The sequence below is a fragment of the Anomaloglossus baeobatrachus genome, chromosome 4 (assembly GCF_048569485.1).
Source record: "Anomaloglossus baeobatrachus isolate aAnoBae1 chromosome 4, aAnoBae1.hap1, whole genome shotgun sequence".
NCBI classification, from domain to species: Eukaryota; Metazoa; Chordata; class Amphibia; order Anura; family Aromobatidae; genus Anomaloglossus; species Anomaloglossus baeobatrachus.
In genome coordinates, this window is record NC_134356.1 from 567681492 (window position 1) to 567695667 (window position 14176).

A 14176-nucleotide genomic window follows, 5' to 3' on the forward strand; every position below is an offset into this window, starting at 1 on the left:
TGGAGCTGAACTTATAATAGAAAAATTGTAATTTATTATTCCATAAAATTTTACATGTGGGTTGAGGTCTCTGGGCTTGTTTTGTATATGAAAGCTAATATACCCCATACTGCTGGTAACATAAGCACGGGAGTACCCATCACAGCAGCGCACACGTGTTCCTACAGGACGGGGGCACCAAAGGCTCATTACAAATGGTAGTGATCTATGTATCTGTAATGAGATGCAATCCTACAGATCCCTTCCCTGTTGCCCTTTTATTTTCCGCAGCTACTCATTGCTTCCAGCTGACATCAGTCAGTGCGGAGCAGGCCACGTTACTGTATCTATCTTGGCCTTTAGCTGTTGTCACTTTACAAGATTTTCCTGGTCTTTTGAGGAAAGCTGGAAATGTCCATAACCTACTGCGCACCACTGCAAGGACAACTACAGAACTGCTATTTCCTGAGTATTTTCTTATTGTTGGACTGTTTCATCATTTCACACCTATAACAGATCGTTTCTCAGCTAGAAAATAGTTATTCTTCATTGTTAGACTTGTGATTGTCCAGCCAGACAAGAAACGGGCGCCAAACATGCGGTGGAAATAACAAATTGATGATCCAGGGTCAGTCACTCCGGTGGCCTGCGTAGGATCGGAAGCCATGGTGTCACCTTTCTTCTGTCACAGCGCCGCTGATTCATGCGATAGTAGAACCGAGGTGTCATGGCTTCCGGTGCTGGAGGAGTTTAACAGAAGAGGGTTCCAGAGTAGTGTATTGTGAAGATACGGGCCATAAACTGCTGGGGTAAATTATGTCAGAAAACCTATCCCACCTAATGAGGGCAATTATATTACCCACCCTACTCCTGTCAGTTGTTTTAAAGGGAAGGTATAATCTAAAAAAGACCTGGGCCCTGATGCTTCAAGATCACCGATTTAATTTTTTTTTTTCTCACCAATTGAGGGGGCTTGTTGACTTTGGACCTTCCTGATTCATGAATAGTGAGTGGCATGCCTCTTCATGAATCACAAGAGCCGCGTATCTGACACCAGACCCGTAGCTGGGGAAAACTGGCGTGTGAATCGCCTAAAGTCACAAATCGTTGTAAAACTCTTGAGTTGCGTCAAATATTTGTGGCTTTTAAAACAATTTACCTGAATTCTGGGGTAATATCTTTGAGGAATCTGGGTCCTATTGTTTAACCCCTTCAGCCCCCGGGCACTTTCCGTTTTTGCGTTTTTGTTTTTTGCTCCCCTTCTTCCGAGAGGCGTAACTTTTTTATTTTTCCATCAATCTTGCCATATGAGGGCTTGTTTTTTGCGGGACGAGTTGTACTTTTAAATGAAACCATAAGTTTTACCATATAGTGTACTGGAAAACGGCAAAAAAATTCCAAGTGCGGAAAAATTGGAAAAAAAGTGGGATTGTACAATAGTTTTTGGGATATTTTATTCACCGTGTTCACTATATGGTAAAACTGATGTGTGGGTATGATGCCTCAGGTCGGTGCGAGTTTATAGACACCAAACATGTATAGGTTTACTTGTATCTAAGGGGTTAAAAAAAATTCACAAGCTTGTCCGAAAAACGTGGCGCACATTTTGCGCCATTTTCCAAAACCCGTAGCGTTCTCATTTTTCAGGATCTGAGGCTCAGTGATGGCTTATTTTTTGCGTCTTGACCTGACGTTCTTAACGGTACCATTTTTGCGCAGATGCTACGTTTTGATCGCCTGTTATTGCATTTTGCGCAAAATTTGCGGCGACCAAAAAACGTAATTTTGGCGTTTGGAATTTTTTTGCCGCTACGCCGTTTACTGATCAGATTCATTGATTTTATATTTTGATAGATCGGGCATTTCTGAACGCGGCGATACCAAATATGTGTGTATTTTTTATTTTTTTAACCCTTTAATTTTCAATGGGGTGAAAGGGGGGTGATTTGAACTTTTAGGTTTTTTATTTTTTTTTAATTTTTTAAAACTTTTTTTTTTACTTTTTTTTTTTATTTTACTAGTCCCCCTAGGGGGCTATTGCGATCAGCAATCCGATCGCTTTGCACAATCTGCAGATCTCAGCTACAGAGCTGAGAACTGCAGATTTGCTGCTTCACTTTCAATGCCGGCTGTATTCCGGCATTGAGAGGAAGTGACTCATGTTAGCCACAGGCGTCATCACATGACCCTGTGCTACCATGGCAACCGCCGAAAGTCACGTGATCATGTCACGTGACTTCCGGCGGGGGCGGGGTAAGTCACTGTCATGGCGGCGCCCATATACATATCGCTGCCAAGACTTTGGCAGCGAAATGTAAGGGGTTAATGGCCGCGGGTGGAAGCGATTCCACCCGCGGCTAGCAGGCACACATATCAGCTGTTGATAACAGCTGATATGTGCGCGTCTCGCCGCCGCCCGCCGGCGGCAGGGGGCGGGGCTTACCGGGAAACGATCCATGACGTATCTAGTACGTCATGGGTCGTTAAGGGGTTAAATCAGATTTTTTTTTTTTTTTTTTGGCAATGTTTTTATTTATTTTCATATAACTTCAGTATTATAAAAAATGTATTAATTTAAATATACCTTGCAATTTACACACTGGCTACTGGGACTTGTTTAAACTCATTTATCCTGTCCTTTCAGGAATAGTTTTTTCAGCTCCTTTTTATTAGAAGCAGAATGATCGGGCCTCAGTATACACAGCTGATAACTCAGGATCCGCCAATCACAATAGGTGGTCACCGTCCCCTGCTTCCCTTCACTTCTCAATGACCTTTGCATTTTCTCATAAGATACTTCAATGCAAAAGATTGGATCGGGTCAGACCATTTTGGCTAATGTTCATGTTACAGGAGTCTAAAAATGCTCCATTGACCAGTGTGAAAATTGCAAGATTTCTAACTTTTTTCAAGTGTTTTAAAATTACATTTAACACAAAAATCATATTTAGAAAAGTCATTTTCTGATAATGGCTTCCCTTCAATTGTAGTGTTAAAGCGCACTAATCACCAGGGTTTTCCTATATAACCTAAAGTCAGTGCACTATCAGGCTGATTCTATACATACCTTTAGTTGTCAGGATATATAAGTTTTGAAATGCAAGTAAAGTTTGTAAAATGAGCAGCTTTTTGAGTGGCAGCAGCTGCCGATCAGCTGATAGTTGGGGTGGGTATTACCCCCTGCCCGTTGTTCCTCTCCTCCCCCTATTTTTTTATGCTAATTCTATTATATAGTCTTTTTTTACTAAGTGACTAGAAGAACTTATGCGGACATACCCATGTGACCAGAAGGGGCGGGGCCTCAACCAACATAGCTGATACCAGGAAGCATGGGTATGACATCAGCACAGGTCCTTCTAGTCAGTTATTAAAACAATTCTAGAACAGAATTAGCATAAATAACGGGAAGGAGGGACAGGCAGGGGGGCAGGAATAACTATAAAAACACACCCCAGCTGTCAGCTGATCGCAGCTGCTGTCATTCAAACAGCTGCTCATTTTACAAATTTATTTGCCTGTGTTTCAAAACCCATACATCTGAGCTGACACCTAAAGGTGTATATATAGAATCAGCCTGATAGCGCCAGTATAGCACTATCACTATTCGCTTTTATACGAAAAATTCTGGTGATTGGTGCGCTTTAAGATAGAAACTGAACTATTGTCAAATGAGAGACAAAGCAGCAGCCATTGCTTATAATTGTATATGGTCTTCTATTACCAAGAAATATGACGCTTGTGAGAATTGCTGGCTCTTCAAGTTTAAGTATAGGAATTCCTTAGGTGGTCAAAGAACAAAAAATGGTTACAATGAGACAAACTAAATAACCCTGGGATGGGGAAGAAAAGGGGGAGAAAGGTGGTTGGGTGGTCTTTACAGAGAGGAAGAAATGGTTTGTCAGGAGGGGACATTCTGCACCCCATTATATTGAGCTGCTTTCTGTGCTGAGGTGGAAGGATATATTCTTCCGGGGGTGGGGGCCAGAATGTCAGAAATGTTTCAGGGCAGGCTGCCAACGTGGAAGTTACTTTTTTATTTCATCATGAGTCATCTCTTCACCTCAGAAGCTTTGCTTCCATGCATTAGAAATTGTTTCGGGGTTCTGTTTTAAGTCACTTTTTAATTTAAAAAGGTCCTCCACTGGGTCATTTGTTTTAACCTGTAGTATGAGTAAATATGGGAGCACACCTAAATCTAGAGAGGCTTTTTAATACCAAGGCAGGTCCTGCAGATGTCAATATAGTCACGTGTTTAGCATTCCTTGAATAAGAGAAGTGGTGCCGGCGCCCACTGTGTGGCCCGCATGATCCTTTTTTGATAGGAATTAAGTCTGTGTATCTTGTATATCATAGGCTTGGTTAGTGGCATACAACACACCAGGTGAGAAATTGGGGTGTGATTTCCTAACTACTTAGTATTGAAATTTGATTGGACCAGGTTAGAGTGGTGAAGACCTTACAGATATCCAGAGAGCAGCAGAGAATGAATGAGATGAATTTTTTGGGGTGTTATCTGGGACCTGACTGCTTGTGACAAATCCCATTTGGGCTCAATCTTTATCTAACAATAGAATTGAGTAGCATTGCTAGTTTACTAAATAATTTGGTTAAAAATGTCATACTAATATTTACAAGGGGCTGCTAATAAGTTTTTGGCTTTGTTTTTTTTATTCAATGGTAACGAATGTTACATCAGATAAAGCCCTTATGTGTCTAATATGTTTTCAAAATGTTGTGTTTGTTGCTTATGGCAACAGTGTTCTACGCACGCGGGAAAACAGAATGGCGGAGTCTAATGTGATATTCACAGCAACTGAGAGCAGAGGAGTGATACAATTCTTGTTTCTGCAAGGGAAGTCCGCCAAGGATAGTCATGGTGATATGTCGCAGACATTGGGGGATCAATGCCCTTCATATTCCACAGTTAAGAACTGGGTGGCCAAATTTAAAACGGGCCACTTCAGCACCAATGATGAGGAACATCCCAGACAACTGAGAGTGGTTGTTTTTCCGGAGATCATCGATGCTGTTCATGACCTCATACTGGAGAATCAACGAGTTTCAGCTAAAGAAATAGCAGACATCATGGGGATTTCCTGTGCGTGAACGTGTTTCTGTCATTATCCATGAACATTTGGACCTGAGGAAGCTATCTGCAAACTGGGTCCCCAAATGTTTGAAAACAGATCAGCCAAATGAAGATGTAGAAATGTTGATAAATAATTTTGTATTCCATAGGTCTACGCGTTTCGAGGTGAAAACCTTTTCCTCAGGACCAGTACATCAGTCGGTTTTTGTTGATGTACTGGTCCTGAGGAAGAGGTTTTCACCTCGAAACGCGTAGACCTATGGAATAAAAAAGTTATTTCTCATCAACATTTCTACATCTTCATTTGGCGGATGCGCGGCGTTAACCCCTTCTCTACTCCATTTTGAATGTTCATCCACGTGGGGCTGCAGCAGACGCCAGTATCTCATGCGTACTAGTGGTTGTGACTTTTACAACTGAATTAGGTGAGTGTATATTTCCTATATACTACACTGTCCATCTGGTATTACACTATTAGCGCTCCTTATTTTTAGATTTGACAACAGATTAGAGAAGCATGCGAGTAAAAACTTCCCGATCCATTTGTCAGCGTTTCCGGACTGATAAGAGCTTCCTAGATTGACTGATCACCACGGATGAGACCTGGATTTATTTGTATGACCCTGAAAACAAGGAGCAGTCAAAAGAGTGGAGGCACACTTCTCCTCGTCCAAAGAAGTTCAGGCTGCAAAAATCAGCCACTAAGGTGATGGCGTCTGTGTTCTGGGATAAGGAGGGCATGCTGCTAGTGGACTACCTTCAAAAGGGTTCCACCATCAATGAAAGGTATTACATTGAACTTTTGGACCAATTGAAGGCAGCTCTGAAGGCCAAAAGGTGTGGCAAGCTGTCCAAAGGAATCTTATTCCTGCAAGACAATGCCTCCGCTCACACTGCACAAGCGACCACGGCAAAATTAGCAGAGTTGGGCTTCCAGCTGGTTGACCACCCACCCTATTCACCAGATCTAGCTCCATCCGACTATCATCTGTTTCCAAACATGAAGAAACACCTCAAGGGTACCAAATTTCACACCATTTCTGATGCCATGGCTGCTACAGATGCCTGGTTTGAGGCATAACTGAAATCCTTCTTTTTGCTAGGCTTACAGAATTGGAATACCGATGTAAGAAGTGTGTTGACATCAGTGGAATAAATGTAAAGTTTCATCATCCTCTCTCATTTCTTTCTGGGTAAAGCCAAAGACTTTTCAGCTGGCCCCTCGTATCAGAAAAATGGAGAAATAGTCTGCTCATCATAGGCATGTAGTTTAGGAATCAATGAAATGGCTGCAAGGAGGAAAACCTGTCTTACAGAGTCCTCCTTGCTTTCCACTGAAAACTGAGACTACAGCAAAAATGTATGTAAGGGTATGTGCGCACGTGTGCGTATTGCATGCAGTTACGCTGCGATCTGCACCGCAGCGTAACTGCATGCGTCCTGCGTCCCCTGCACAATCTATGGAGATTGTGCAGGGGCCGTGCGCACGTGGCATATTAGAACGCAGCGATTCGGCTGCTGCCCGAATCGCTGCGTTCTAAGAAGTGACATGTCACTACTTTTGTGCGGTTTGCATGCTGTCTATAGGGAGAGGCAGCATGCAGAGCGCACGTTCTCTGCCGGCACCATGCGCTTCAGAACGGAGCTTTTCAGCTGCGCTCTGAAGCGCACCTTTTCTTTGCGGTGCAGAGCGCACATGTGCGCACATAGCCTTAGGCCGAGAAGCAAACTGGGCCTGGGATCTGGATTGTTGTGATCTGTAGCAATCTGCACTCTGTCTGGGTCAATTAATGTGTCAGGATGGATGGGAAATGTGACTTTCTGCAGATAGGAGGAGATAGCGTTTGGTAACTTTCTGTTGGTCAAAATAATCTCTTGCCTGGTGTCCCTACATGCTGAGATGTTGTAGCAGCGGAGTAGTTCTGGGAGGATTAAAGCACCAAGAGTTTTTTTTTCTTGTGACCGTGTTGGAGTGTTGCTTCTAATCTAGGTTCTCTTCCCCTGCTCTTTATACTCACTTACCCCCATATTTACCTTTTTATAGCCGCTGCTCCGGTCAGTCTTGGTGATTTGTGACCTTCCAAGGGCTCCAGTGTTTCATGGCGTGCGCCAGAGGTCACTCTTCAATGCAAGTCTATGAGATCCTCGTTCTGATCTCATAGAGATGCATTGGGATCTTGTGATATAACATCTGACTTCCGGTCATGAGCTGGCGTCACAGGATCGGAGCGTCGCCGGTAAAGGGTATAAACGCTAAAGGGTGAGTATAAAACTGGTGGCAGGGAGCTTAGATTAGAAGCACCGCTCCTGCGCTGATAAAAAAACAAAACAAACGCCGGAGTTAGCTCCTTTATTATTCAAAGTGTAGTATAGCTGATGGGACCAACAATTTACTCTCGTTAATGTCTGTCTTAAAGGGAACCAATCAGGATTTTTGTATATAAGGTAAAGCCATTGCTATACTGGCACTATCAGGCTGATTCTATACATACAGTGCTATACTGGCACTATCAGGCTGATTCTTTACATACAGTGCTATACTGGCACTATCAGGCTGATTCTATACATACAGTGCTATACTGGCACTATCAGGCTGATTCTTTACATACAGTGCTATACTGGCACTATCAGGCTGATTCTATACATACAGTGCTATACTGGCACTATCAGGCTGATTCTTTACATACAGTGCTATACTGGCACTATCAGACTGATTCTATACATACAGTGCTATACTGGCACTATCAGGCTGATTCTATACATACAGTGCTATACTGGCACTATCGGGCTGATTCTATACATACAGTGCTATACTGGCACTATCAGGCTGATTCTATACATACTGTGCTATACTGGTACTATCAGGCTGATTCTATACATACAGTGCTATACTGGCACTATCGGGCTGATTCTATACATACAGTGCTATACTGGCACTATCGGGCTGATTCTATACATACAGTGCTATACTGGCACTATCGGGCTGATTCTTTACATACAGTGCTATACTGGCACTATCAGGCTGATTCTATACATACAGTGCTATACTGGCACTATCAGGCTGATTCTATACATACAGTGCTATACTGGCACTATCAGGCTGATTCTATACATACCTGTAATGGTCAGCTCGGATGTTTAGGTTTTCAAATGCAAAAAAAGGGATGTTTAAAAAATCAGCAGCTTCTTGATTGGCATTTGCAACTGAGCAGATAATATATAGGTGGGTATTTATATGGATTCCCGCCCCCTGCCTGTTCCTCCCTCCCTGTTATCTATGGTATTATACAAACGACTCACTTTGCTTAAGGACCTGTGATGAGGTCATACCCATGTGACCCGAAGAGGCGGGGCCTCAGCCAACAAAGCTGGATACCAGGTCACATGGGTATGACCTCACCACAGGTCCTTCAGCACAGTGAGTCGTTTGTATAATACCATAGAGAACAGGGAGGGAGGAACAGGCAGGGGGGCGGGAATCCATATGAATACCCCCCCAGATATTATCTGCTCAGTTGCAAATGCCAATCAAGAAGCTGCTGATTTTATAAACTTTACTTTCTTGGATTTGAAAACCTAAACATCTGAGCTGACCACTAAAGGTATGTATAGAATCAGCCTGATAGTGCCAGTATAGCACTGTATGTATAGAATCAGCCTGATAGTGCCAGTATAGCACTGGCTTTAGGTTATATACGAAAATCCTGGTGATTGGTTCGCTTTAAAGGGGTTATCCACTACTAGGACAGTCCCTTTTCCCATGTTGACCCCGTTGAAATTAAAAATAAAAAGCTTATAATCCCCTCCTATTCCGGGGCTGTTCCAGCTGTGCCGCCGACACTCGCTCTCCTAGGGCTTACACGATGATGTAAGGCGAGCCCCACTCCTAATCACCGCTGGCTTCACTGACCCACCTTCAGGTGTATAAGTAAACAAAGGGAGGTGAGCCGCAGCCGGATTGTAGCTCTGTTGTTTGGTAACTGTATGTTACTATTATTCAGACACCATATGACGGTATTAGACAAGGTGGAACTTGTATTTGGGCAGTGCTATGGCCGGATCATCTTGACCGTAATGCAGTGCATTCTTGGAGAGGTCTGGTTTCTCTGCATGTAAACCGATCTGATGGGGGTTCCTCCTGATAGAAAACGGTTCTTTACTGGTATTCCTGAGCACATGGAGGGGAATGGAAGGCCGAGTAGCTGTAATTTTTTTTTTTTTTTTTTTCCCTCTCTGATCTCTCTTGATTTTAATTGGTGCGAGTCCAGCAAATGCTTGGCAGAGAGTCAGATTTAAAACCAGTGACCTAGGTAAGTGAAGAACACCCAGCATGTGCTGATTGTGGCTGGTACGGACTGGCTGCATAGATATGGCTGTGTGCTCTGACTTTGAGGGTTCTTCCAGCCGTGCAAATGATCAAGGGGGGGGTCACCATTGGGACCCTTCACACTCCGCATAAAACAATGCACTGTGTAAGGGGTTACCGTATTGATGTCTTGTAACGCTGGTGACTTTGATGCTGTCCATAAGTTTACAGCATGATGGGAGCTGCCAGCGAGCAGTATGTGACTGCTGATGAGTCAGATTGGCAGAAAGTGCTGACGGCAGAGGACGACTCGCACCGCTCCCTGTACATTCACTCCTCACGTACTCATGAAGCAAGACGTGGTGATTGTGCGCCTGCTGACAGTGCCGGTGTGTCATGTATATTTGCTTCCTGTACATGCAGCCGGGTGTATCACACACGTAATACTGTGGCTCAGTGATGTAACGTTTATTAGGACCTGCCCTCCCTTCCCTTCTATAGATCTCGTGCCCTGAGCTCTGATGTTCCTCTTTGCCATTCCCCAGTGTAGACATATTGTAGCAGCATTTTATAAATGTTCCATTGTTTTCAGTTACTGCAACATTTTCTACCATGTGTTGCATTAGTCCGTGTCTCCGTTGTGCACAGTTTGGCGGTTTTAACTCTAGCAATCCTGTATTGATGCATTGGTTGAAGCTCCTTGATTTATGCCTTTTCTTATCTCTCATTACAGAGAAGAATGGTTTGTCCTTCATTGAGACTTCAGCCCTGGACTCTACAAATGTGGAGGCTGCTTTCCAGACTATCCTGACAGGTGAGAAATGGCTGCAGGTTACTGACTAAAGTATCATGTAGTGACAGGCACTTCTGGCCTCTAATAAGAGGGTGGCGGTATTCCTGGTACCCCCAGTGATATTACTGGGCAGCTTTGGACACCACTTTCCTCTGTGGCAGACAAAGACATTTTGCTATTCTTGAAATGGAAGTATCTTGGGGTACAATGTTTGGATATGGTTGAAATATGATGGGTCATCCTTAAAAAGTGTCCTTCTTTCATAAATCCTATAGTAATGGGCAGGGGGTGATTTACTATAGGCATCATTAATTTTATGGTGCAGAGTGGTAACTCCACAGCCCAGGACTATCAGTTGCATACATCCTCCACACCTCTTCTGTAGGACATACACGACGTCATGTGTGCGTCACGGCACAAAGACACCTTCATCCCTGAGATTCCGGCAGGTAGGAGGCAGGTTACCGTGCCCTTGTCCTGCAATTATGGGCTAGCAACGTGGCCACTGGACCAGGGTGCTGTGAATCAATTTGCTCATCTATAATAATGTCTACTAATGGCTGTATATAACACAGCGATGGGAAGACCACACATAATTTCTCTCCTCCTTTTAGACTGCCTGGAGTCAGAAGCGCCCGTAAAGGGGGACATTTGCACAGGCTGTATCTGATCCAGATTAGATTAGAGCTACAGCAATGAGCCAGTGTTCATTTTAAAGGGAACCTGTCACTAGATTTGGTGACTGTAAGCTGCGGCCACCACCAGTGGGCTCTTATATACAGCATTCTAGCATGCTGTATATAAGAGCCCAGGCCACTGTGTAGAACATAAAAATGACTTTATAATACTCACCTAAACAGTCGGGACGGTGTAGACTGGTCAAATGGGTGTCTCCGTTCTCCGGATGCGGCGCCTCCTCTTTAGGCCGTCTTTGTCCTCCTTCTTCTGAAGCCTGGGTGCATGACTCGTCCTTCATCATGCACACAGGCCGGCATTGAGGTCCTGCGCATGCACACTTTGATCTGCCCTGAACAGGGCTAATCAAATTATTATAGTGCGCCTGCGCAGGACCTCAATGCTGGCGCATGTGTATGACGTAGGACACGTCATGCACCCAGGCTTCAGAAGGAGGACAAGGATGGCCGAAAGAGGAGACGCCCATCTGACCAGTCTGCACCGCACCAACCATTTAGGTGAGTATTCTAAAGTAATTTTTACGTTCTACACAGCGGCCTGCGCTCTTATATACAGCATGTTAGAATGCTGTATATAAGAGCTCACTGGTAAGGCCGCAGCTTATAGGCCCCAAATCTGGTGACAGGTTCCATTTTAAAGTTGAGATTCTGATATCCCAACTCGATGCATCAGGGGTTAAAGTGAGAATGGCACCTGTCTGCAACTCACTCCTGACACTCAGTTTTTAGGCTAGGGTCACTCCTGTGTATAGGCTTATTCGAGAAAATTGGGACAATTATGCAAATCAAACTCAGGGTATGATCAGTGTGATCCGATTTTCTCTGAGAAGATGGAGAAAAACAGTTATGCATCTTCTCCATTCTGTCGGTCAGGAAAATTGTCATTTGAGTGCAGTCAGATGTGTTCCACAGACTCATTGATCCAATCGTCAGAGCCAACTTGGAAATTTTTTCCTTAGACTAAAGGCCACTTTACACGCTGCGATATCGGTCCCGATATCTCTAGTGTGCGTACCCGCCCCCATCGGTTGTGTGACATGGGCAAATCGCTGCCCGTGGCGCACAACATCGCCCAGACCCGTCACACTACTTACCTGCCTAACGATGTCGCTGTGACCGGCGAACCGCCTCCTTTCTAAGGGGGCGGTTCGTTCAGCGTCACAGCAGCGTCCCTGAACCGCCGCCCAATAGAAGCGGAGGGGCGGAGATGAGCGGGACTAACATCCCACTCACCTCCTTCCTTCCGCATAGCGACCGGGAGGCAGGTAAGGAGAGCTTCCTCGTTCCTGCAGTGTCATACGTACCGATGTGTGCTGCGCAGGAACGAGGAACAACCTCGTTACTGCAGCAGCGATATTCGAGAATGGACCCCAATGTCACCGATGAGCGATTTTGCACGTTTTTGCAACGATGCAAAATCGCTCATAGGTGTCACACGCAACGGCATCGCTAAAGCGACCGGATGTGCGTCACCAATTCCGTGACCCCCAACGAGATCGATTAAGCGATCTCGCAGCGTGTAAAGCGGCCTTTACTCTGTCGAAGGAAAAAAAATTGGAAGTGTGCACAGCCATGTAGACTAACATTGGTCCGCTATTTTTTTAGCCGCATCGCGTTCAGACTGAAAATACAGTGGTGTGAGCCCTTAAACCGAGCCCTTGATGGCTGCTGTAGATGTGATACAGCCTATTAAAATGCAGCGCTCCACCCTTTTGACTTCAGTCACTGTGAACGAGGAGAAGGTGGGCTGCGGGGGAACTGGAAGATTGCAGCAATAAAAGGAAGCTGTGTGATCTCCTGTCCCTGTGTAAAGTAGCTTCTCCATGTATCACATTAGTAACAAAAATACGTTGAAAAGAATAGTCATGTAAAAATGTAAATTGCTTTTTTCCCCCCTCTTTTTATGTCCTATATTGGGGAAAAGAAGAATAGCAAACTACACATTTGGATAGGTGTTTTTTAGATTGTGAGCCCCAATGGGGACAGTGATGATGCCATATGACAAGGTCTAATAAATAGCATCACCTTGCCTATAATGCATACTATAAAAGTAGCTGATCGCTCAGGTGCCAACGGTGATTGTCAATTTAAAAAAAAAAATAGCCAGAATTGCTATTTTTTTTTTTTGTCCTTGTCAACAGAGGGAATAGGAAGCGAGCAAAAAGTCACACCTACCCGAAAATGGTACCAGTGCAGATTACAACTTCTGGAAAAAATAATCAATCACTAAAAAGGTTGTCTCCAAAAATATGGCAACACAAATATTGTTTTCTTGTTTTGCTAAGTATTTTTGTTGTGCACACAGTAAAACAGAAAATATAACCATATAAATTTGGTATCACGCGAAGACCCACAAAATAGTTATTATTACTTCTACCACACAGTAAATGTTGGGGGAGGCAACTGGGAATAAAAAAAAAAACTTCACTTTTTGACACCTAATGCACATAAAGCACTTGAAGTCACTTTTGGGGTTGAAATGGTCACTACACCTTTAAATTATGCTGTTAAAGATATTGTACACTATGTGAACAACTCCTTCTCAATCAATGTTCCCTTTATAAAGTAACATGTATATTCTCCTCCGGGGCAGGCACCGCTCCAGCGTTGTCAGCACTCGCTCTCCCAGGGATCGTATGACATAACAGACAGCGGCGGATTCACTATCCCCTCCAGACTAAACAGACATACAGAGAATGAGATCTGCGACTGATGTCACTTTCTCTTTAAGCCACTGATTATATTTATTTATTTATTTTTCCCCACAAAAGCATTTCACAAAATTGCATGAAGGTGTTTTAGGGTACTTTCACACTTGCGTTTTTTTCCTTCCATCACAATCCGCCCTTTTGGAAAATAGCAAAATCCGTTAATGGATTCCGCTGTTTCCCATAGACTTGTATGGATGACGGATTGTGCCAAAAGGACCTGCGTTGCTTCCGCTGGGCTACGCTCCGTTGCTTCCGCCCAGCGGGAGGAACGCAGCATGTAACTTTTTTTTGAGCAGCGGAATCCTCAGGATTTCACTGCGCATGCTCTCTCGGGCTCCCTGCACCCATAACCAAGGTAAATATCGGGTAACCAAGCAAAGTGCTTTGCCTAGTTTATACCCGATATTTACCCTGGGTACATGTGCAGGGAGCCCGACACTTCCCCGCTTGGCTCCGCCCCCTCCTGCACTCCACTCCGCATGTATACACACACCACACACTCACCTGTCCTCAGCGCCATGGCCCCGCTCTGCTCCACCCACCCCGCACTCCGCCCCTCCCCGGCTGCTGGGAGCGTTCAGCTGATGACCCGGCGGCCGGCTG

The 14176-nt window shown here is 44.4% G+C and overlaps 1 protein-coding gene across 1 annotated transcript in view; it reads left to right on the forward strand.

Moving 5' to 3' along the window:
• The window catches only part of RAB11A (RAB11A, member RAS oncogene family), a 52683-nt gene that overhangs the window by 33688 nt on the left and 4819 nt on the right, over positions 1-14176 (forward strand). Inside the window, exon 4 of the mRNA XM_075346045.1 lies at positions 10108-10188. Within this exon, the coding sequence (XP_075202160.1) occupies positions 10108-10188 (81 nt within the window). The remainder of the gene's footprint in view (positions 1-10107; positions 10189-14176) is intronic.